Raw genomic sequence first — 23,624 nt, 5'->3', positions numbered from 1 at the left:
GGTATCTACCGCCTACCGGGGGAAATGGTATCTACCGCCTAGTCTACCAGGGGAAATGGTATCTACCGCCTACCGGGGGAAATGGTATCTACCGTCTACCGGGGGAAATGGTATCTACCGCCTAGTCTACCAGGGGAAATGGTATCTACCGTCTACCGGGGGAAATGGTATCTACCGTCTAGCCTACCAGGGGAAATGGTATCTACCGCCTAGCCTACCAGGGGAAATGGTATCTACCGCCTAGCCTACCAGGGGAAATGGTATCTACCGCCTACCGGGGGAAATGGTATCTACCGCCTACCGGGGGAAATGGTATCTACCGCCTCCCGGGGGAAATGGTATCTACCGCCTACCGGGGGAAATGGTATCTACCGCCTACCGGGGGAAATGGTATCTACCGCCTACCGGGGGAAATGGTATCTACCGTCTACCAGGGGAAATGGTATCTACCGCCTAGCCTACCAGGGGAAATGGGATCTACCGTCTACCGGGGGAAATGGTATCTACCGCCTACCAGGGGAAATGGTATCTACCGCCTAGCCTACCAGGGGAAATGGTATCTACCGCCTACCAGGGGAAATGGTATCTACCGCCTAGCCTACCAGGGGAAATGGTATCTACCGTCTACCGGGGGAAATGGTATCTACCGCCTACCGGGGGAAATGGTATCTACCGCCTAGCCTACCAGGGGAAATGGTATCTACCGTCTACCGGGGGAAATGGTATCTACCGCCTACCGGGGGAAATGGTATCTACCGTCTACCGGGGGAAATGGTATCTACCGCCTACCGGGGGAAATGGTATCTACCGTCTACCAGGGGAAATGGGATCTACCGTCTACCAGGGGAAATGGTATCTACCGCCTACCGGGGGAAATGGTATCTACCGCCTACCAGGGGAAATGGTATCTACCGTCTACCGGGGGAAATGGTATCTACCGTCTAGCCTACCAGGGGAAATGGTATCTACCGCCTAGTCTACCAGGGGAAATGGTATCTACCGCCTACCGGGGGAAATGGGATCTACCGTCTACCAGGGGAAATGGTATCTACCGTCTACCGGGGGAAATGGTATCTACCGTCTACCAGGGGAAATGGTATCTACCGTCTACCAGGGGAAATGGTATCTACCGTCTACCGGGGGAAATGGTATCTACCGCCTACCAGGGGAAATGGTATCTACCGTCTACCGGGGGAAATGGTATCTACCGTCTACCGGGGGAAATGGTATCTACCGTCTAGTCTACCAGGGGAAATGGTATCTACCGTCTACCAGGGGAAATGGTATCTACCGTCTACCGGGGGAAATGGTATCTACCGTCTACCGGGGGAAATGGTATCTACCGTCTACCAGGGGAAATGGTATCTACCGTCTACCGGGGGAAATGGTATCTACCGTCTACCAGGGGAAATGGTATCTACCGTCTACCGGGGGAAATGGTATCTACCGTCTACCGGGGGAAATGGTATCTACCGCCTACCAGGGGAAATGGTATCTACCGGCTACCGGGGGAAATGGTATCTACCGGCTACCGGGGGAAATGGTATCTACCGGCTACCGGGGGAAATGGTATCTACCGTCTACCGGGGGAAATGGTATCTACCGTCTACCGGGGGAAATGGTATCTACCGCCTACCAGGGGAAATGGTATCTACCGTCTAGTCTACCAGGGGAAATGGTATCTACCGTCTAGTCTACCAGGGGAAATGGTATCTACCGTCTAGTCTACCAGGGGAAATGGTATCTACCGTCTAGTCTACCAGGGGAAATGGTATCTACCGTCTACCAGGGGAAATGGTATCTACCGTCTACCAGGGGAAATGGTATCTACCGTCTACCAGGGGAAATGGTATCTACCGTCTACCAGGGGAAATGGTATCTACCGTCTACCAGGGGAAATGGTATCTACCGTCTACCAGGGGAAATGGTATCTATCGCCTACCGGGGGAAATGGTATCTACCGTCTACCGGGGGAAATGGTATCTACCGCCTACCAGGGGAAATGGTATCTACCGCCTACCAGGGGAAATGGGATCTACCGCCTACCGGGGGAAATGGTATCTACCGCCTAGTCTACCAGGGGAAATGGTATCTACCGCCTAGTCTACCAGGGGAAATGGTATCTACCGCCTAGTCTACCAGGGGAAATGGTATCTACCGCCTAGTCTACCGGGGGAAATGGTATCTACCGCCTAGTCTACCGGGGGAAATGGTATCTACCGCCTAGTCTACCGGGGGAAATGGTATCTACCGCCTAGTCTACCGGGGGAAATGGTATCTACCGCCTAGTCTACCGGGGGAAATGGTATCTACCGCCTAGTCTACCAGGGGAAATGGTATCTACCGCCTACCAGGGGAAATGGTATCTACCGCCTACCGGGGGAAATGGTATCTACCGTCTACCGGGGGAAATGGTATCTACCGTCTACCGGGGGAAATGGTATCTACCGTCTACCGGGGGAAATGGTATCTACCGTCTACCGGGGGAAATGGTATCTACCGTCTACCAGGGGAAATGGTATCTACCGTCTACCGGGGGAAATGGTATCTACCGCCTACCGGGGGAAATGGTATCTACCGCCTACCAGGGGAAATGGTATCTACCGTCTAGCCTACCAGGGGAAATGGTATCTACCGCCTAGTCTACCAGGGGAAATGGTATCTACCGCCTAGTCTACTAGGGGAAATGGTATCTACCGCCTAGTCTACCAGGGGAAATGGTATCTACCGTCTACCAGGGGAAATGGTATCTACCGTCTACCAGGGGAAATGGTATCTACCGTCTACCGGGGGAAATGGTATCTACCGTCTACCAGGGGAAATGGTATCTACCGTCTACCAGGGGAAATGGTATCTACCGTCTATAGGGAAGATGTGGAGACGTTCATATTGAAACATATCTTTTTTTTTTCCTAACTTGTTTGATAAGATTAGTCCAAATTCTCTCAGAGACCCCCGCCCCCCACACTCTGCCTGCGTCCTCTCTAATCTCTGTCTTTGCTTCCTCCTGCATGTATTGCAGCCTGCCTCAGCCTCACCACTGAGCGCCACATCACTGTCTGTCTCAGTAGCTTACTTTCTGCAAAGCAAAGTTATTATGAGAACTTTAGTGGCCTGTCTTTTTTTTCTCCTGTTGAGGTACGCTCCGTTTAACGTTAGCGTCATACTTCATCTCGCCAGCACCCTTCAACGTTACGGCAATAGAAGTCTCTTCCGGCAGCTAGCCATCTGACATATTATTGGAGGGCCAGTAGGAGGCACTCTTTCCTCTGGTCTAAAAAATATCCCAATGCCCCAGGGCAGTGATTGGGGACACTGCCCTGTGTAGGGTGCCGTCTTTCGGATGGGACGTTAAACGGGTGTCCTGACTCTCTGAGGTCATTAAAGATCCCATGGTGCTTATCATAGAGTAGGGGTGTTAACCCCGGTGTCCTGGCTAAATTCCCAATCTGGCACTCATACCATCACGGCTGTCTAATCATCCCCAGCTTACAATTGGCTCATTCATCCCCCTCCTCTCCCCTGAAACTATTCCCCAGGTCGTTGCTGTAAATGAGAATGTGTTCTCAGTCAACTTACCTGGTTAATTAACGGTAAAATAAAATAAATAAATAAAAATATTATCTATAAGCAACTACTTTCTCTTAATGTTGCATCCAGTTGTGCACTCATTCTCCGAGAGTCCATTTTTCTTTGTTTTGGGGGATGTCTGTAAAACATGGCAGAAGTTGAGGGATGTTTTTTTTTTATATATTTTTTTTTAAACGGCCTTTTGTCCGGCATCTCTCAAACACACAGAGCAGCGTCTAGTCAACTAGTTGGGCCGCCTCCGAGATGGGGCAGTTCGTTTCGCGTCAGGCTATGCCCTCGTCATGTACCAGGAGAGGGCAGAGTTAGCTGTTTGAGAGAGTGGTGAATGTGCTGCTAAAAAGGCAAATCAGGGGAGGCGAATCCGGGAGACGCAGGCGAACATAACGAACAAACCACTGCTTTGCTCAATGCTGGGAGAAATATTTAGATGTTGACCTGTATTTGATTTCCTTTATTGGTGTACACAAATAAATATTTTTTAATATTCTAAACAATTACCGAGGTCCATGGCGGTAGCTAGCAAATATTCTGATAACTAACCCTTTCTGTCTGTGCTACTAGATAGCCAGCAACTTGCAGTACTAGCTAGTTATTAACTAGTAGTACTAGCTAGCCATTAGGGTACTAGCTAGCTAGCCAGTAACTAGTAGTACTAGCTAGGTATTAGGGTACTAGCTAGCTAGCCAGTAACTAGTAGTACTAGCTAGGCATTAGGGTACTAGCTAGCTAGCCAGTAACTAGTAGTACTAGCTAGGTATTAGGGTACTAGCTAGCTAGCCAGTAACTAGTAGTACTAGCTAGGCATTAGGGTACTAGCTAGCTAGCCAGTAACTAGTAGTACTAGCTAGGCATTAGGGTACTAGCTAGCTAGCCAGTAACTAGTAGTACTAGCTAGGCATTAGGGTACTAGCTAGCTAGCCAGTAACTAGTAGTACTAGCTAGGCATTAGGGTACTAGCTAGCTAGCCAGTAACTAGTAGTACTAGCTAGGCATTAGGGTACTAGCTAGCTAGCCAGTAACTAGTAGTACTAGCTAGGCATTAGGGTACTAGCTAGCTAGCCAGTAACTAGTAGTACTAGCTAGGCATTAGGGTACTAGCTAGCTAGCCAGTAACTAGTAGTACTAGCTAGGCATTAGGGTACTAGCTAGCTAGCCAGTGTAGCCAATATATCAAGGTGACTGCATTAATACTGTACCCCAAAGTTAATTTTAAAAAAAGTACAACTAAATGAATCCTGAACCAGCTCACAGTAACAACGTGTGTTGTCTTCTGTCCTCCACAGTGCTTTAACTCACAGTAACACGATGTGGCAACAAAATAAACATTGTAGAACGGTTCTAACGAGGCACAGGGCTCGGTTTGCCAAAAGCGTCTTAAGGCTAAGTTCATCATTAGAACCATAGGATCCTACGGTATTAACAAGGAACCAAGAGGATTCTGGGAACCCGGTCCTGGTCTTTACACACGGTTGTGCATCGGGAGAGCTTCAAGCGACGTGTCATATGCAACAGGTCCGTGGACAGAGGTCTTTAAAATATATATATCTCTCATACCGTGTTATTGATGTGTAGCTTATAGCCTCAACACAAATGGCCAAATCTTGACATAGGCTAAAATAAAAAAGGCCACGGGTCATGACCACTGCATAGACCCCGGGTCATGACCACTGCAAAGACCCCCGGGTCATGACCACCGCATAGACCCCCGGGTCATGACCACCGCATAGACCCGGGGTCATGACCACCGCATAGACCCCGGGTCATGACCACCGCATAGACCCCGGGTCATGACCACTGCATAGACCCCGGGTCATGACCACCGCATAGACCCCCGAGTCATGACCACCGCATAGACCCCGGGTCATGACCACCGCAAAGACCCCGGGTCATGACCACTGCAAAGACCCCGGGTCATGACCACAGTATAGACAGGTCAGTCCTTCAGCTTCAACAAGTTGTGGAAGTGACTGTCTCACTGACCTAGAACACGTGACTCTCCCATTCCAGAACACGTGACTCTCCCATTCCAGAACACGTGACTCTCCCATTCCAGAACACGTGACTCTGCCCATTCTAGAACACGTGACTCTCCCATTCTAGAACACGTGACTCTGCCCATTCTAGAACACGTGACTCTGCCCATTCTAGAACACGTGACTCTGCCCATTCTAGAACACGTGACTCTGCCCATTCTAGAACACGTGACTCTGCCCATTCTAGAACACGTGACTCTGCCCATTCTAGAACACGTGACTCTGCCCATTCTAGAACACGTGACTCTGCCCATTCTAGAACATGTGACTCTGCCCATTCTAGAACACGTGACTCTGCCCATTCTAGAACATGTGACTCTGCCCATTCTAGAACACGTGACTCTCCCCATTCTAGAACACGTGACTCTCCCCATTCTAGAACACGTGACTCTCCCCATTCTAGAACACGTGACTCTGCCCATTTTAGAACACGTGACTCTCCCCATTCTAGAACACGTGACTCTCCCCATTCTAGAACACGTGACTCTCCCATTCTAGAACACGTGACTCTCCCATTCTAGAACACGTGACTCTCCCATTCTAGAACACGTGACTCTCCCATTCTAGAACACGTGACTCTCCCATTCTAGAACACGTGACTCTGCCCATTCTAGAACACGTGACTCTGCCCATTCTAGAACACGTGACTCTGCCCATTCTAGAACACGTGACTCTGCCCATTCTAGAACACGTGACTCTGCCCATTCTAGAACACGTGACTCTGCCCATTCTAGAACACGTGACTCTCCCATTCTAGAACACGTGACTCTCCCATTCTAGAACACGTGACTCTCCCATTCTAGAACACGTGACTCTCCCATTCTAGAACACGTGACTCTCCCATTCTAGAACACGTGACTCTCCCATTCTAGAACACGTGACTCTCCCATTCTAGAACACGTGACTCTCCCATTCTAGAACACGTGACTCTCTCATTCTAGAACACGTGACTCTCTCATTCTAGAACACGTGACTCTCTCATTCTAGATTCTCTGAATTTGACACTATTAAAGGGATACTTTGGGATTTTGACAATGAGGACCTTTATCTAGTTCCCCAGTACTAGTCAGATTAACTTGTGGATATTATTTTTATGTCTCTGTGTGCAGTTGAGGAAGTTGCTAACTAGCTCTAGCGCAATGACTGGAAATATTCCTTTATTAAATACCATTCATTCAACATCAACTTTCATTCAACAACAACAAAAGCGATGTCATGAAAATATCACTAATAGTTGATATTCATTCTGTCAACTTGTACCCAAACCATACTACTACTCATCCTTGCAATTCTGACTCATAAATGAGAGAAATCTCATGCCACCCACCTGCTCAGAGCGATCGTATCCTGTGTCCTGTTTCTCAGTCTTCACATCGAGGGGGTGTTTCATTTCTGTCTTTACCTCTCCTCCTCCCTCCATCCTAGCCTGCCTCTCTTTCATGCCCCCCTCCTCTTCATCCAGCAGGTACCTCAGCAGTGCGTTGTCCTTCTTCTTGGGACTCAAGGGCTCCTGTTTGGATGTGAGGTTCCCATCTGTACCCCCCTGGGTGTTGACGTTACCTCCCTGCTCTCCCAGCTCCTTCCCAGTGGCCTCAGCGGTGAGCTTGGCCAGGTCGACAGGGGAGGTGCTGTTCTGGAGCAGCCTGTGGAGTATTTTGTGTTTCTCCTTTAAGGATGTACCGTGGCCCTCGGGGGCCCCTGCACCATGAGGGCCCCCCAGCCCTGACGAGGGGTCCTTGGGGTCTCCTCCTACGTTGGGAGAGGAGGGGGTGTCGAGGGGTTCGGACTTGGTGGTGAGGAGTTGAAGTAATTTGGTGTGGCCCTTGTTGTCGTGGAGGACACGGTTCTGCGCGTTGGGGCCTTCGTTTGAGCCGTCCCTCTCCTGTTTGACGTCCCCGTGGTTACCGCTGCTACCGTTCCCGTCAGTCTGTCTGTCCATCTGTCTCTGGTCATACTGTCCACCCTGACCCTGCTCTCCGTGAGAATCCGTGTTAGCGCCGCCGCCAAGCTTCGATATCACGTGAGGGTTGACCCCTGCCCCCATCGTGACTCCGACTGGCGACCCCATCATCTTCCTGTCCGGTGACCCCAGGGTGTGCGAATGCCCCCCGGCGCCATGAATGTGTGGGTGCACGCAACCGCCGTGTCCGACCCCGTGACACTCACTCAGGGCCTGCAGGGCCGACAGAGAACTACTGGTGTAGCTGTTAGCAAGACTGTTAGCCGCAGGACCGCTACCTCCTACTCCAACACTTGTTCCAGACCCACAAATCCCCACTGGGGAGGGCGAGTGCAGGCATGGGGCCACGCGAGGGCTCCCTGCCATCCCTGGACTCGCCCGGTGCCTAGGGGACAGCATCGAGTTCTGTTGCCCCAGATGGGGGCCTCCAGCTGGGCTAGGGCTGCCTCGAGACGGGCTGCTCATCCTCCAGCTGGCCCCTTGCTGGTGGGGATGGTTGGGTGGGTTCATGCCCATGCCGCCCTGCATCCCTCCGGGGTAGCCCATGGGCTGGGGAGGGCAACCGTAACGGTAGCCCTGCATGTGTCCAGACCCGGACCCCATGGGTCCGAGCCCTGGTTCTCTGGACACTGGACCTCCATGAGGAAGGGAGAAGGGCGTGCTGTTAGAGCTGATCGTGGTGTCCTGTCCCTGGGGCACCAGACCAGATATTGTCCCCGGGGTTGGAGGTGTCATTGAGGGGTTGGGGGCCATTGGTTTGGGGCAGGGGCCCATCCCTGTCCCCTGCTGGCCCTGTCCACCAGGCCCCATGTCCTGACCCGGCCCCATACCACGCTCTCTGGGGATAACACACAGGATACAAGAGGTGGAGGTTACACACACAGAGCAGTAACACACACACACACACACACACACACACAGAGCAGTAACACACACAGAACAGCAACACACACACACACACACACACACAGAGCAGTAACACACAAACACACACACAGAGCAGTAACACACACACAGAGCAGTAACACACACACACACACAGAGCAGTAACACACAGAGCAGTAACACACACAGAGCAGTAACACACACAGAGTAGTAACACACACACACACACAGAGAAAGCAGTAACACACACACACACAGAGCAGTAACACACACACACACAGAGCAGTAACACACACACACACAGAGCAGTAACACACACACACACACAGAGCAGTAACACACACACACACAGAGCAGTAACACACACACACACACACACACAGAGCAGTAACACACACACACAGAGCAGTAACACACACACACACACACACACACACACACACACACACACACACACACAGATAAAGCAGTAACATACCAGAGCAGTAAAACACACACACGGACAGAAAGAACATTAAATTCTCTGGCAACATCTCTGGTGGACATTCCTGCAGTCAGCATGCCAATTGCACGCTCACTCAAAACTTCAGACATCTGTGGCATTGTGTTGTGTGACAAAAACTGCACATTTTTATAGTGGCCTTTTATTGTCCCCAGCACAAGGTGCACCTGTGTAATGATCATGCTGTTTAATCAGCTTCTTGATATGCCACACCTGTCAGGTGGAAGGATTATCTTGGCAAAGGAGAAATGCTCACTAACAGGGATGTAAACAAATTTGTGCTAAACGTTTTAGAGAAACAAGCTTTTTGAGGGTATGGAACATTTCTGGGATCTTTTATTTCAGCTCATGAAACACGGGACCAACACTTCACATGTTGTGTTTATATTTTGTTCAGTGTAAAATATGTATATGAAGCCACTGAGTAGGACTCTGGGGCAAGAACGGGTCTATACTCACTCACACACACTATACACCCTGAAACCATAACGTTAACCACTCTCTGGTTACACCCTAACGTTAACCACTCTCTGGTTACACCCTAACGTTAACCACTCTCTGGTTACACCCTAACGTTAACCACTCTCTGGTTACACCCTAACGTTAACCACTCTCTGGTTACACCCTAACGTTAACCACTCTCTGGTTACACCCTAACGTTAACCACTCTCTGGTTACACCCTAACGTTAACCACTCTCTGGTTACACCCTAACGTTAACCACTCTCTGGTTACACCCTAACGTTAACCACTCTCTGGTTACACCCTAACGTTAACCACTCTCTGGTTACACCCTAACGTTAACCACTCTCTGGTTACACCCTAACGTTAACCACTCTCTGGTTACACCCTAACGTTAACCACTCTCTGGTTACACCCTAACGTTAACCACTCTCTGGTTACACCCTAACGTTAACCACACTCTGGTTACACCCTAACGTTAACCACACTCTGGTTACACCCTAACGTTAACCACACTCTGGTTACACCCTAACGTTAACCACTCTCTGGTTACACCCTAACGTTAACCACTCTCTGGTTACACCCTAATGTTAACCACTCTCTGGTTACACCCTAAACCCTAATGTTAACCACTCTCTGGTTACACCCTAATGTTAACCACTCTCTGGTTACACCCTAATGTTAACCACTCTCTGGTTACACCCTAAACCCTAATGTTAACCACTCTCTGGTTAAACCCTAAACCATAATGTTAACCACTCTCTGGTTACACCCTAAACCCTAATGTTAACCACTCTCTGGTTACACCCTAATGTTAACCACTCTCTGGTTACACCCTAAACCCTAATGTTAACCACTCTCTGGTTAAACCCTAAACCATAATGTTAACCACTCTCTGGTTACACCCTAAACCCTAATGTTAACCACTCTCTGGTTACACCCTAATGTTAACCACTCTCTGGTTACACCCTAATGTTAACCACTCTCTGGTTACACCCTAACGTTAACCACTCTCTGGTTACACCCTAAACCCTAATGTTAACCACTCTCTGGTTACACCCTAATGTTAACCACTCTCTGGTTACACCCTAATGTTAACCACTCTCTGGTTACACCCTAATGTTAACCACTCTCTGGTTACACCCTAATGTTAACCACTCTCTGGTTAAACCCTAAACCCTAATGTTAACCACTCTCTGGTTACACCCTAACGTTAACCACTCTCTGGTTACACCCTAACGTTAACCACTCTCTGGTTACACCCTAAACGTACCTCTGTAGCAGGTGTAGAGACATGTAGAGCTGGGGTTAGGGGTCAGGGGTTAGGGGTCAGGGGTCAGGGGTTAGGGAACATACCTCTGTAGCAGGTGCAGAGACATGTAGAGCTGGGGTTAGGGATCAGGGGTTAGGGGTCAGGGAACATACCTCTGTAGCAGGTGTAGAGACATGTAGAGCTGGGGTTAGGGGTCAGGGGTTAGGGGTTAGGGAACATACCTCTGTAGCAGGTGTAGAGACATGTAGAGCTGGGGTTAGGGGTCAGGGGATAGGGGTTAGGGGTTAGGGAACATACCTCTGTAGCAGGTGTAGAGACATGTAGAGCTGGGGTTCGTTGGTGGCAGGGGAGCGGACCAGCTTGCTCTTGGTGTGAGCCGACACGATGGTCCCGTCTGACAGAGAGAACCTATAGATGGGGCTGAACGCCTGGCCGTGACGCAACACTGCAGAGAGACGCACAGCGGCGAGGGAGAGTTAGAGAGGCAAGCTGGGATTCAAACAACAAAGCAGGCAACCCCTGCACTTTCTGGCTAAACAGCTGAGGGACGGGGCTGGAGAAATGTAACTACTCTGAATGCATCCATGGAATCAACATGATGTGTTGGAATTCTCTAAGATGATACAGGCCTTGTCAGGAAGTCTAAGATGATATAGGCCTTGTCTGGTAGTCTACGATGATACAGGCCTTGTCAGGAAGTCTAAGATGATATAGGCCTTGTCAGGAAGTCTATGATGATATAGGCCTTGTCTAAGATGATACAGGCCTTGTCTGGTAGTCTAAGATGATATAGGCCTTGTCTGGTAGTCTAAGATGATACAGGCCTTGTCTGGTAGTCTAAGATGATACAGGCCTTGTCTGGTAGTCTAAGATGATACAGGCCTTGTCTGGTAGTCTCACCCTCTTGTTGGTGTCTCTTGGCGAAGGACATCTCTCCGTCGTTCTGTAGGTGAAACCTCTGGATGCTTCTCCTCACCAGGTCTTCCCAGCCAGGCTTCATAGAGGCTCTCAGAAGACTGGTGTCTAGTGACGTGATCTTACCTAGGGACACAGCGGAGAGAGAGAGAGAGAGCCAGGCTACTGATCACAAATATGTGTGTGCATACTGTCCACACATCAGTGGCAGGTAGGAGACAGGCGGACAGACAGACGGACGGACGGACAGACAGACAGACAGACAGACAGGTTGGCGATGCAAACAGTTACTTTATAATTGACCTCACAGCCAGTTGAAAGAGGAGCACAGTACAAAGTGTGTGAGAGGGTGGGGGAGGGTATCTCTCCAGTACTATATAATCAGTGTCAAGTGTTTGATATAGAGTTTGATGTTCTTTATGTGTGTTAACAGAAACAGTAGCTGGTCCTTGGGCACTGCCCAGGCTGAGAGTGGGGTGGTATACAGTTGGAAGATAGGTCTCTATTAACAGAAACAGTAGCTGGTCCTTGGGCACTGCCCAGGCTGAGAGTGGGGTGGTATACAGTTGGAAGATAGGTCTCTATTAACAGAAACAGTAGCTGGTCCTTGGGCACTGCCCAGGCTGAGAGTGGGGTGGTATACAGTACAATGGTTCTCTCTTGACAGTGACAACCTGAGAAACTGTCATTGGCTACCTCCCAACCTAGTCATTAAAGACTGTTCTGCAATTGGTTCCAGTCCGTCTGATCATTTAAATATTGTTTTCTGATTGATTAAGAACTCTCTGGTGGACTGCCTTGGTCATAATTCTGTAGCTGTGTGATTGGTTAATGCCAGACAGCTGGTGTGATCGTAGTGCTGTGATTGGTTACCTTGCAGGTCCTGGCGTGTGGTGAAGCTCTCGTGCGTGGGCAGAACGGGCCGCTCCTTCATGGGCATCCTGCGAGCCACACAGATCAGACATGACTGGAAGTCTGGAGAGCGAGAGAGCGAGGAGAGAGAGAGAGAAACAAAAAAACAAATAGGCTTACTACCCAAACGCAGAACTGACCACATACATACCTTCCACACAGTAATAAAGCAGCATGTTCATCAGAACAGCGGAGGGAAAAGTATTAGCATGTTTTGTTAATTATCTGAATGTTTGTGATTACATATGGCATGATGGATTATATTACAAAACCCTCCACAGCTGCGTTGGGAGGGGAGTAAATGACATAAAACCTATTTACTCAAAATAACAAATGTAGCATTAAAATGAACAATAAAACAATGTTTTTGTAAAAGCACGAGGGGTGAGACAAGGGTGCAGTTTTAAGTCCAACCCTGTTCAACATCTATGTCAACAAACTACCAGTGTTGTTGGACCAATCTGCAATCCTTAAAGATGAGGTCAGATTCCTGCTCTAGATGACCTTGTCCTACTGTCACCAACAGATCAAGGTCGACCCAGGTGACCTTGTCCTACTGTCACCAACAGAGCAAGGTCTACACCAGATAACTTAACATCCATTGGAAATACAGTATCACCTGTGCCATTGACATCAAGTTGCGATTTTCCAGAAAAGGGGAATCAGGAATCAGAGCAACAGACACTCCTTCAAATGAGGAAATACCACGGTTACCAGAGAGGAAGGCACCGCTCAGGGATTTCACCATCTGGCCAATGGTGACTTTAAGAGAGTCACCAGAGTTTAATGGCTGTGATAGGAGAAAACCGAGGATAAATCGACATTGTAGTTACTCCACAATACTAACCTAATTGACAGAGTGAAAAGAAGGAAGCCTGTACAGAAATATTACAAAACATACATCTTGTTCACAACAAAGCACTAAAGTAATTCTGCAAAAAATGTGGCAAATCAATTCACTTTTTGTCCTGAATAAAAAGTGTTGTTTGGTGCATATCCAATATAATATGTATTTCCCCCCCCAAAAAAAACACTTTTCATCAATTTGTATAGCAGACCCTCGTGCCAAATGGAGTCAAAAGCTTCTTTGAAATCAACAAAGCATGAGAAGACTTTGCCTTTGTTTTGGTTTTTTTGTTTCAAAGGTGTGCAGGGTGAATACGTGGTCTGTCATATGTTAATTTGGTAAAAATCTAATTAGACATTTTCTCGGTACGTTATTTTCACTGAGGAAAGTCTGCTGTTAATGACAATGCAGAGGATTTTATGGATTCTTCAATTACATTGAACTGATTTCTGTTGATGTAGGTTCATATTTTTCCCGCAGTGTATTTCTGTATTGTTTTAGTGATTCACCATAGTGAAGACATTTCTGGGTCTCTATGTTTTTGGTTGGATAGGTTTCTTACATTTATTTTTCCCCCTTCGGTTTTTGCATTCTTCATCAAACCATTTGTCATTGTATTTTCTTAGGTTATCCGGATGATATTTTTAGATTTGATAGGGAACCTGAAATATCAAATATACTGTTTAGGTTTTCTACTGCCAAGTTTACACCTTTACTATTACAGTGAAACGTTTTGTCCAGGAAGTTGTCTAAAAGGGATTGAATTAGATTTTTTGGTAGGTTTCTACACTACTTTCCTTCCATCTATAGCATTTCTTAATATTGTGCAGTTCCTTTGGCTTTGACGCCTCATGATTGAGTATTGCTCTGTTCAAGTAGACTGTGATTTTGCTGTGGTCTGATAGGGGTGTCAGTGGGCTGACTGAACGCTCTGAGAGACTCTGGGTTGAGGTCAGTGATAAAGTAGTCTACAGTACTACTGCCAAGAGATGAGCTATAGGTGTACCTACCATAGGAGGCCCCTCGAAGCCTACCGTTGACTATGTACAGACCCAGGATGTGACCCAGCATGTGACAGAGCTACCCTCTCTCTCTCTCCTTGTCTTCCTCCCTCTCTAACCCTCTCTCTCTCTCTCTCTCTCTCTCTCTCTCTCTCTCTCTCTCTCTCTCTCTCTCCTTGTCTTCCTCCCTCTCCCTCTCTCTCTCCTTGTCTTCCTCCCTCTCTAACCCTCTCTCTCTCTCGCTCTCATTGTCTTCCTCCCTCTCCCTCTCTCTCTCTCCTTGTCTTCCTCCCTCTCCCTCTCTCTCCTTGTCTTCCTCCCTCTCTAACCCTCTCTCTCTCTCTCCTTGTCTTCCTCCCTCTCTAACCCTCTCTCTCTCTCTCTCTCTCTCCTTGTCTTCCTCTCCCTCTCTCTCCTTGTCTTCCTCCCTCTCTAACCCTCTCTCTCTCTTTCTCTCTCTCCTTGTCTTCCTCCCTCTCCCTCTCTCTCTCTCCTTGTCTTCCTCCCTCTCCCTCTCTCTCTCTCCTCGTCTTCCTCCCTACCTGGCGAGATTGCTCAGCACACCCATTCCTGCAGTAATTGATTAGTCCTCCTGACATCTGGAACAGGCTACAGGAGGCATAAGAACAAGAAGAAGAACTAGGTGGGAGTTTACATTTGTCCCGTTTCACACCAGTACCAGTTACAGGCATGTGTGACTTGGGAATATGTGTTTTTTGTTGTTGTTGTTGCATGTCCCAACTCTCCCTGAGACACCCTCTCGGAGAGTGGGGTCACAGCCAGGGGTCACAGCCAGGGGTCACAGCCAGGGGTCACAGCCAGGGACTGCCATTATCAACCCTGGAGCAATTAGGGGCACAGCTCAGAGATTCAAACTAGCGACCTTACGATGTCTGACCCAACTCTTTAACCTCTAGGTTACCTGCTGCCCTCTATAGTGCCCTCACTCAAAACCAGTTCAAATGTATATACATTTTTTTTTTTTAAATAAATTACACACATATATCTGTCTCTAATCAGGGACTGATTTATACCTGGAACACCAGGTGAGTGCAATTAAATATCAGGTTGAACAGAAAAAAAGGTCAGTCATTCCGGACCTCGTAGGGGAAGACTTGATATAGGGAATAGGAGGCAGAACATTTTCTCATTTCCTTAAATCAGCACTGACATGACGGTCGTGTCTCAAATGGCACCCTATTACCTACAGTGCAATACTTTTGATAAGAGCTATTTAGGCCCATCTCAAATGTAGTGCACTACATAGGGAATAGGGTGCCATAGGGCTCTGGTCTAAAGTAGTGCACTATATAGGGAATAGGGTGCCATAGGGCTCTGGTCTAAAGTAGTGCACTATATAGGGAATAGGGTGCCATAGGGCTCTGGTCTAAAGTAGTGTACTACATAGGGAATAGGGTGCCATAGGGCTCTGGTCTAAAGTAGTGTACTATATAGGGAATAGGGTGCCATAGGGCTCTGGTCTAAAGTAGTGCACTACATAGGGAATAGGGTGCCATTTGGGATGAAGATGATAACTAGCTATCCAGATCTGTGCAGATGAAGGATGAAGAGGCAACTAGTAGACTATTGAAATTCACCCTGAGTGTATAGTCCAGTCAGATAGTACGCTAAACTAAAGCTAGCCAAAGAGAGACAAGTGGAGGAAGCCACTGTAAACTATTGAGATACGCCCCTGACTACAGACTATTGAGAGTAGGGCTGGGAATCCCCCCCCTCCCTCCATCTCTCCCTCTCTCCCCCCCTCCCTCCCTGCCTCACTCCCCCTCCTGCCCTCCCTCCATACCTTCTGCCTCCTCCTTGATGCTCTTGGGTTTACAGTGAATCTCCCTCCCTCCCTCTCTCCCCCCTCCCTCCCTCCCTCCCTCCCTCCATACCTTCTGCCTCCTCCTTGATGCTCTTGGGTTTGGAGACAGCGAAACACTGCATGGTCTCATATGTCTGTTTCTGTCCCTCGTGGTCGTTGGTCTCGTCCTGGTTGTCACTGTGAGGGTTGACCAGCATACGACAGTTAAACGTGTGGCTGCTCCTCCTGGGACCTTCACTGGACCACGGCACCCCGTTGACTACAGGGAGAGAGACAGGGAGGGAGGGAGGGAGGGGGGATGGAGGGAGGGAGGGGGGAGGGATGTAGAGGGGAGGGGAGGGAGGGATGTAGAGGGGAGGGAGGGAGGGAGGGGGGAGGGATGTAGAGGGGAGGGAGGGGGGAGGGAGGGAGGGGGGAGGGAGGGAGGGATGTAGAGGGGAGGGAGGGAGGGATGTAGAGAGGAGGGAGGGAGGGAGGGGGGAGGGATGTAGAGGGGAGGGAGGGGGGAGGGAGGGAGGGGGGAGGGAGGGATGTAGAGGGGAGGGAGGGAGGGAGGGAGGGGGGAGGGATGTAGAGAGGAGGGAGGGAGGGGGGAGGGGAGGGATGTAGAGGGGAGGGAGGGAGGGATGGAGGGAGGGAGGAGGGATGTAGAGAGGAGGGAGGGAGGGATGTAGAGGGGAGGGAGGGATGGAGGGGGAGGGAGGGAGGGGAGGGAGGGATGGAGGGATGTAGAGGGGAGGGAGAAAGAGTCATTGTTACCAATATTAGCCTATTTCTGCTTTTGGGTCATCCAAATGAAGATGAAAAAGACACTGAAGGAGCCAGAAGAAGGTGTTAGAACAAGGTTGCTATGTATAAAAGACCTTGAGAATACCCAAACCCCTCTCACACACACACACACACACACACACACACACACACACACACACACACACACACACACACACACACACACACACACACACACACACACACACACACACACACACACACACACACACACACACACACACACACACTCCCCCATCTGTTCATGATCTCATTCAGCAGCATGGAGGGTAGGGGGGGACATTGATAATCTGTGAATCTGGGCCACAGCACAGTCCAACACAACACTGAAGAACATTTCCCCCTTCCCAGGATGCTCTATTCTGCTATGCCTGCCACCCAGACAGCTTAGAGACCGCCACGTGATACGCACAGGCTGAGTCTCAAACGGCAGCCTGTTCTCTATATAGGACTCCACTGCTGTCAAATCAACGCACTACATAGGGACCAAGGCTACCATTTGGAACGTAAAACAGAGAGTAAAGACCAGACTTCAATCTAGAGAGCTACTGACAGGAGCTTGACATGCATCGGAAGGAAGGGGTGGGGGGAGACAGAGAGCAAGAGAGACAGAGTGAGAGAGAGAGAGAGAGACAGAGAGCGAGCGAGCGAGCGAGACAGACAGAGAGACAGAGAGACAGAGAGACAGAGAGACAGAGAGACAGAGAGACAGAGAGACAGAGAGAGACAGAGACAGAGAGAGACAGAGAGAGAGAGAGAGAGAAGAAGAGAGAGAGAGAGAGGGGAGGAAGAGAGAGAGAGAGAGAGAGAGGGAGAGAGAGAGAGAGAGAGAGAGAGAGAGAGAGAGAGAGATGACCTGGATCTGAGAGAGCCTAGAGTGCAGTCAGAGTACTGAGAGTGAGCTGTTACACTGCGCTGACATACATTACCCACTACCTAACTTCCTCTCAGGGGGAAGAGAGGAGGAAATGAGGAGAGAAAAATATATAGTCAAGGAGAAAAAAAAGAAAGTTACAGAGGAGAGATGGAGGGATAGAGAGAGAGATGGAGAGAGAGAGATGGAGAGAGAGAGATGGAGAGATGGAGGAATAGAGAGAGAGAGAGATGGAGAGAGAGAGATGGAGAGAGAGAGATGGAGAGAGACCGATGGAGAGAGAGAGATGGAGGGAGAGAGAGATGGAGGGATAGAGAGATGGAGGGATAGAGAGATGGAGGAATAGAGAGATGGAGGAATAGAGAGATGGAGGGATAGAGAGAGAGAAGGATAGAGAGAGAGAGAATGATAGAGAGAGATGGACAGAGAGATGGAGGGATAGAGAGATGGAGGGATAGAGAGATGGAGGGATAGAGAGAGAGAAGGATAGAGAGAGATGGACAGAAACTCACCCAGGCTCTTGGGCAGCAGGTTCTTGATGAACTCAGCGTGGTCTCCTACGTGCAGGACGCTGTAGACGCTGGTGTTCATCAGCTCCTCCTGGTTATACAGCAGGTACTGGGTCACGTTCTCAGACACAAACACTATGTTCCCCTCCATGTTCACCACGAAGAAGAACCCGTCCAGGGCCTGAGACAGAGAGACAGAGAGAGACAGAGAGAGACAGAGAGAGACAGAGAGAGACAGAGAGAGACAGAGAGAGACACAGAGAGACAGAGAGAGACAGAGAGAGACACAGAGAGACAGAGAGACAGAGAGGCACAGAGAGACAGAGAGACAGAGACAGAGAGACAGAGAGACAGAGAGACAGAGAGACAGAGAGAGGCAGAGAGAGACAGAGAGACAGAGAGACAGAGAGACAGAGAGAGACAGAGAGAGACAGAGAGACAGAGAGACAGAGAGACAGAGGATACCTTTATTCCACTGTTGACTTTGATTTGGTTGCATCGACTTCAAATTGACTTTGTCGTTTCTGTTTGACAACAAGAGACCAAGGGAGAGAGTTAAGCGCTTTGACTGTAGACATTATAATTACTTCTAGAAGACAAATCTTCATAAAACTCAACTTTCTCCAATTGTCTCTGAATTAAGCAGGGTCTTTTAAAAGTACCAATACAACGCTGGCCGGGTATCAATACAACGCGGGCCGAGTAGCAATACAACACGGGGGCTGAGTCCCAACACACACCCTATTCCCTTTAAAGTGGACTACTACTGACCAGGACCCATAGTTTGGCCATCTGCTATGCAGATCTTTCTGACTACATTTCTCCGTGGGAGAAATTCACAAGGTCCCATCGCAAAAATAAAATGTTAGAAAAGGCATCTGACAAACGACTACAGGAAAAGGAGGACCGAGCACGCCCCCATTCTCATCGACGGGGCTGTAGTGGAGCAGGTTGAGAGCTTCAAGTTCCTTGGTGTCCACATCACCAACAAACTAACATGGTCCAAACACACCAAGACTGTCATGAAGAGGGCACGACAAAACCTTTTCTCCCTCAGGAAACTAAAAAGATTTGGCATGGATCCTCAGATCCTCAAAAAGTTCTACAGCTGCACCATCGAGAGCATCCTGACTGGTTGCATCACTGTCTGGTACGGCAACTGCTCGGCCTCCGACCGCAAGGCACTACAGATGGTAGTGCGTACGGCCCAGTACATCACTGGGGCCAAGCTTCCTGCCATCCAGGACCTCTACACCAGGCGGTGTCAGAGGAAGGCCCTAAAAATTGTCAAAGACCCCAGCCACCCCAGTCATAGACTGTTCTCTCTACTACCGCATGGCAAGCGGTGCCGGAGCGCCAAGTCTTGGACAAAAAGGCTTCTCAACAGTTTTTACCTCCAAGCCATAAGACTCCTGAACAGGTAGTCAAATGGCTACCCGGACTATGAATTGTGTCCCTCCACCCCACCAACCCCTCTGTTTACACTGCTGCTACTCTCTGTTTATCATTCATGCATAGTCACTTTAACTATCCTACATGTACATATTACCTCAACTATCCCGACTAATCGGTGCCCCCGTACATTGACTGTGTACCCGTACCTGTATATCGCCTCGCTGCTGTTATTTTTCACCGTTTAAAATGTTATTTCTTTACCTAATACCTATTTTTTACTTAAAAACTGCACTATAGGTTAAGAGCTTGTAAGTAATCATTTCACCTGTTGTATTCAGTGCACGTGACAAATAAACTTTGATTTGATTTATGGGGTGATAGGCCTGAGTGTGATGGGTGTTAAAAAAGGGAAATAGTTTTGAAAAGGGAAATCCAAATACCTGTACAAAACAATACAACATCTAGCCTAATGGATTGACACAAGGCAAATACAGTAGGACACAGACACAGAACAGTCAAACTAAAGGTTGTTCTCCAGTCTCCCTCGGTTACGTAGCCCCTCCCTCTGCCCTGATTCCACCGCAACATGAACAAAGGTTACCGCATCACATATACAGGCGCACGCAGACACAGGACACGCTAATACACACACACACACACACACACACACACACACACACACACACACACACACACACACACACACACACACACACACACACACACACACACACACACACACACACACACACACACTCTCTCTCTTTCAGCCTCTGACCCTTTTTCTAGAGCGCTCCTATGTCAGATGACAGTGTGTTATGTAATATTGCAGAGTATAGAGAGGCTGGCTGATTGTACCTGGCTGACAGTACCTGGTTGGCTGGCTGGATGGCCGACTGTGGCTGGCTGGCTGGCTGTGGCTGACTTACCGGCTGGCTGGCTGTGGCTGACTGGCTGGCTGGCTGGCTGACTGTGCTGGCTGGCTGGCTGACTGTGGCTGGCTGGCTCACTGGCTGACTGTGGCTGGCTGGCTGGCGCTGGCTGGCTGGCTGACTGTGGCTGGCTGGCTGACTGGCTGACTGACTGTGGTTGGCTGGCTGACTGGCTGGCTGGCTGGCTGTGGCTGGCTGGCTGTGGCTGGCTGGCTGGCTGGCTGACTGACTGACTGGCTGGCTGTGGCTGACTGGCTGGCTGGCTGGCTGACTGTGGCTGGCTGGCTCACTGGCTGACTGTGGCTGGCTGGCTCACTGGCTGACTGTGGCTGGCTGGCTGGCGCTGGCTGGCTGGCTGGCTGACTGTGGCTGGCTGGCTGGCTGACTGTGGCTGGCTGGCTGACTGGCTGGCTGGCTGGCTGTGGCTGGCTGACTGACTGACTGTGGTTGGCTGGCTGGCTGTGGCTGGCTGGCTCACTGGCTGACTGTGGCTGGCTGGCTGGCGCTGGCTGGCTGGCTGGCTGACTGGCTGACAGTCCCTAACCTCTCTGTACTGTATATTGTGTACAGTCAGATATGTACTTAGTGTGTGTTCAGGATAAAGTTAGTTTTTTTCTTCATTTGGACACTCCTGAAAGCGAGATGCATCTCAAGACATTTCCTTCCACACAATGTACAAGAAAATAAAGCATGATAGCATACCCTGTTCTGGCTGATAGCAGGTTGTTGCTACCCTGCTCTGTTTTGGCTGATAGCAGGTTGTTATTACCCTGCTCTGTTCTGGCTGATAGCAGGTTGGTTCTACCCTGCTCTGTTCTGGCTGATAGCAGGTTGTTGCTACCCTGCTCTGTTCTGGCTGATAGCAGGTTGTTGCTACCCTGTTCTGTTCTTCTGGCTGACAGCAGGTTGTTGCTACCCTGCTCTGTTCTGGCTGATAGCAGGTTGTTGCTACCCTGCTCTGTTCTGGCTGATAGCAGGTTGTTGCTACCCTGCTCTGTTCTGGCTGATAGCAGGTTGTTGCTACCCTGCTCTGTTCTGGCTGATAGCAGGTTGTTGCTACCCTGCTCTGTTCTGGCTGATAGCAGGTTGTTATTACCCTGCTCTGTTCTGGCTGATAGCAGGTTGTTATTACCCTGCTCTGTTCTGGCTGATAGCAGGTTGTTATTACCCTGTTCTGTTCTGGCTGATAGCAGGTTGTTATTACCCTGCTCTGTTCTGGCTGATAGCAGGTTGTTATTACCCTGCTCTGTTCTGGCTGATAGCAGGTTGTTGCTACCCTGCTCTGGATGTAAATCACTGGCCTGTGCTATGCAACAGCCCTGTTGTCCCACGCAGTGGACAGACAGCTGGACATACAGCGAGCTACTGAAGTGCCTCTGACGTCTGCCTAATGGCAAAGCAAGCAACACACACAGCCTCGCCGCCTGCCTGCAGGATGAATCATTCAGCCACGCTGCCTGCCGGATGAATCAGTCCATTCAGCCTCCTCCCCTCCCTCACACCCTCTCTCTCTCTCTCTCTCTCTCTCTCTTTCCTCTGTTCACTGAGAGATGTGTACTGTCAGGGTAATATTTATAGCTCTGGAGGTCCGCCTGCCGTCACTGAATCCACATGCAACTCAATGCTAAATATAGCCTCCTCTCTCCCTCTCTCCCTCACTTTCCCCATCTGTCAGCATCCGGCAGACGAAGGGACGAACAGGGGGCCAGCGATTCCCACCCACTCTACTCTCTCTCTGAGTAGGGACTCTCTGTTGGCTCTCTAACCCACGCTCCGTAGACAAAGGCCATGGGCAGGAAACACACCCAGATGCACTCTAACCCATCTGCAGGTTCAAGCTGTGCTCTCGTTGCATTGTGGGCTGTCTAACCATGCAGGTTCAAGCTGTGCTCTCGTTGCATTGTGGGCTGTCTAACCAGACACACAAGGGTATTAGTGTGGTTTAAACCCAGACTTACACCTCTTTCACATAGGATTCACCGTCTTGGTGTAAGATTTTTATTTATTTAAATCAAATAATGTTTTAAAGAACTCAATTTATACAGCCCCATTTTTTTAATCACATTCTTGCCGAGATAAACCGTTTACATCTCCCGTGCACATGCCGGAAAGCTTCTGAGTGTCAGTAGCCATGGGCCCATAGCGGTGGACATCTATTTGAATAAATCCATTAAATATACACCATCACAATGTAATTTTCATTCATTTAGGCAGGTTCAAAGAAACATTACAAAAATAATAATAATGTATTTTCTAAATAATTTAATATCTTGTGAGTATAGTTTTGAAAGTATCTTCATCATGATACCGTTAGAAAATAATAACAATCAATATTAACAAAAGCATGCAAGTCTTGTGTTTATATTTCACAACCTCCGCAGGCTTTTAGAGTAGCCTATATGCAATCAAGCACAAATAATAATCCTACACTTGATTTAGACTACATTATAGCCTGATAAATGTTTCTGATCAGTGATTTAGACTACATTATAGCCTGCTAAATGTTTCTGATCAGTGATTTAGACTACATTATAGCCTGATAAATGTTTCTGATCAGTGATTTAGACTACATTATAGCCTGTTAAATGTTTCTGATCAGTGATTTAGACTACATTATAGCCTGTTAAATGTTTCTGATCAGTGATTTAGACTACATTATAGCCTGCTAAATGTTTCTGATCAGTGATTTAGACTACATTATAGCCTGCTAAATGTTTCTGATCAGTGATTTAGACTACATTATAGCCTGATAAATGTTTCTGATCAGTGATTTAGACTACATTATAGCCTGCTAAATGTTTCTGATCAGTGATTTAGACTACATTATAGCCTGCTAAATGTTTCTGATCAGTGATTTAGACTACATTATAGCCTGATAAATGTTTCTGATCAGTGATTTAGACTACATTATAGCCTGCTA

At 48.8% G+C, this 23,624-nt stretch overlaps 1 protein-coding gene across 2 annotated transcripts in view; it reads right to left on the bottom strand.

Moving 5' to 3' along the window:
- Positions 1 to 23,624, bottom strand: part of LOC115195335 (nuclear receptor coactivator 2) — a gene marked incomplete at its 3' end in the record, with an annotated part of 140,803 nt that overhangs the window by 30,234 nt on the left and 86,945 nt on the right. For both annotated transcript variants that reach the window (XM_029755112.1, XM_029755113.1), the window contains 6 exon segments: positions 6,952 to 8,422; positions 11,003 to 11,150; positions 11,606 to 11,746; positions 12,494 to 12,595; positions 16,276 to 16,464; positions 18,381 to 18,558. In XM_029755112.1, coding sequence (XP_029610972.1) covers positions 6,952 to 8,422; positions 11,003 to 11,150; positions 11,606 to 11,746; positions 12,494 to 12,595; positions 16,276 to 16,464; positions 18,381 to 18,558 — 2,229 coding nt within the window.

This window comes from Salmo trutta, chromosome 6 (assembly GCF_901001165.1).
Source record: "Salmo trutta chromosome 6, fSalTru1.1, whole genome shotgun sequence".
Lineage (NCBI taxonomy): Eukaryota > Metazoa > Chordata > Actinopteri > Salmoniformes > Salmonidae > Salmo > Salmo trutta.
Note: the sequence above shows the minus strand (reverse complement) of the source record. Positions and strands in the feature narration are given on the sequence as shown.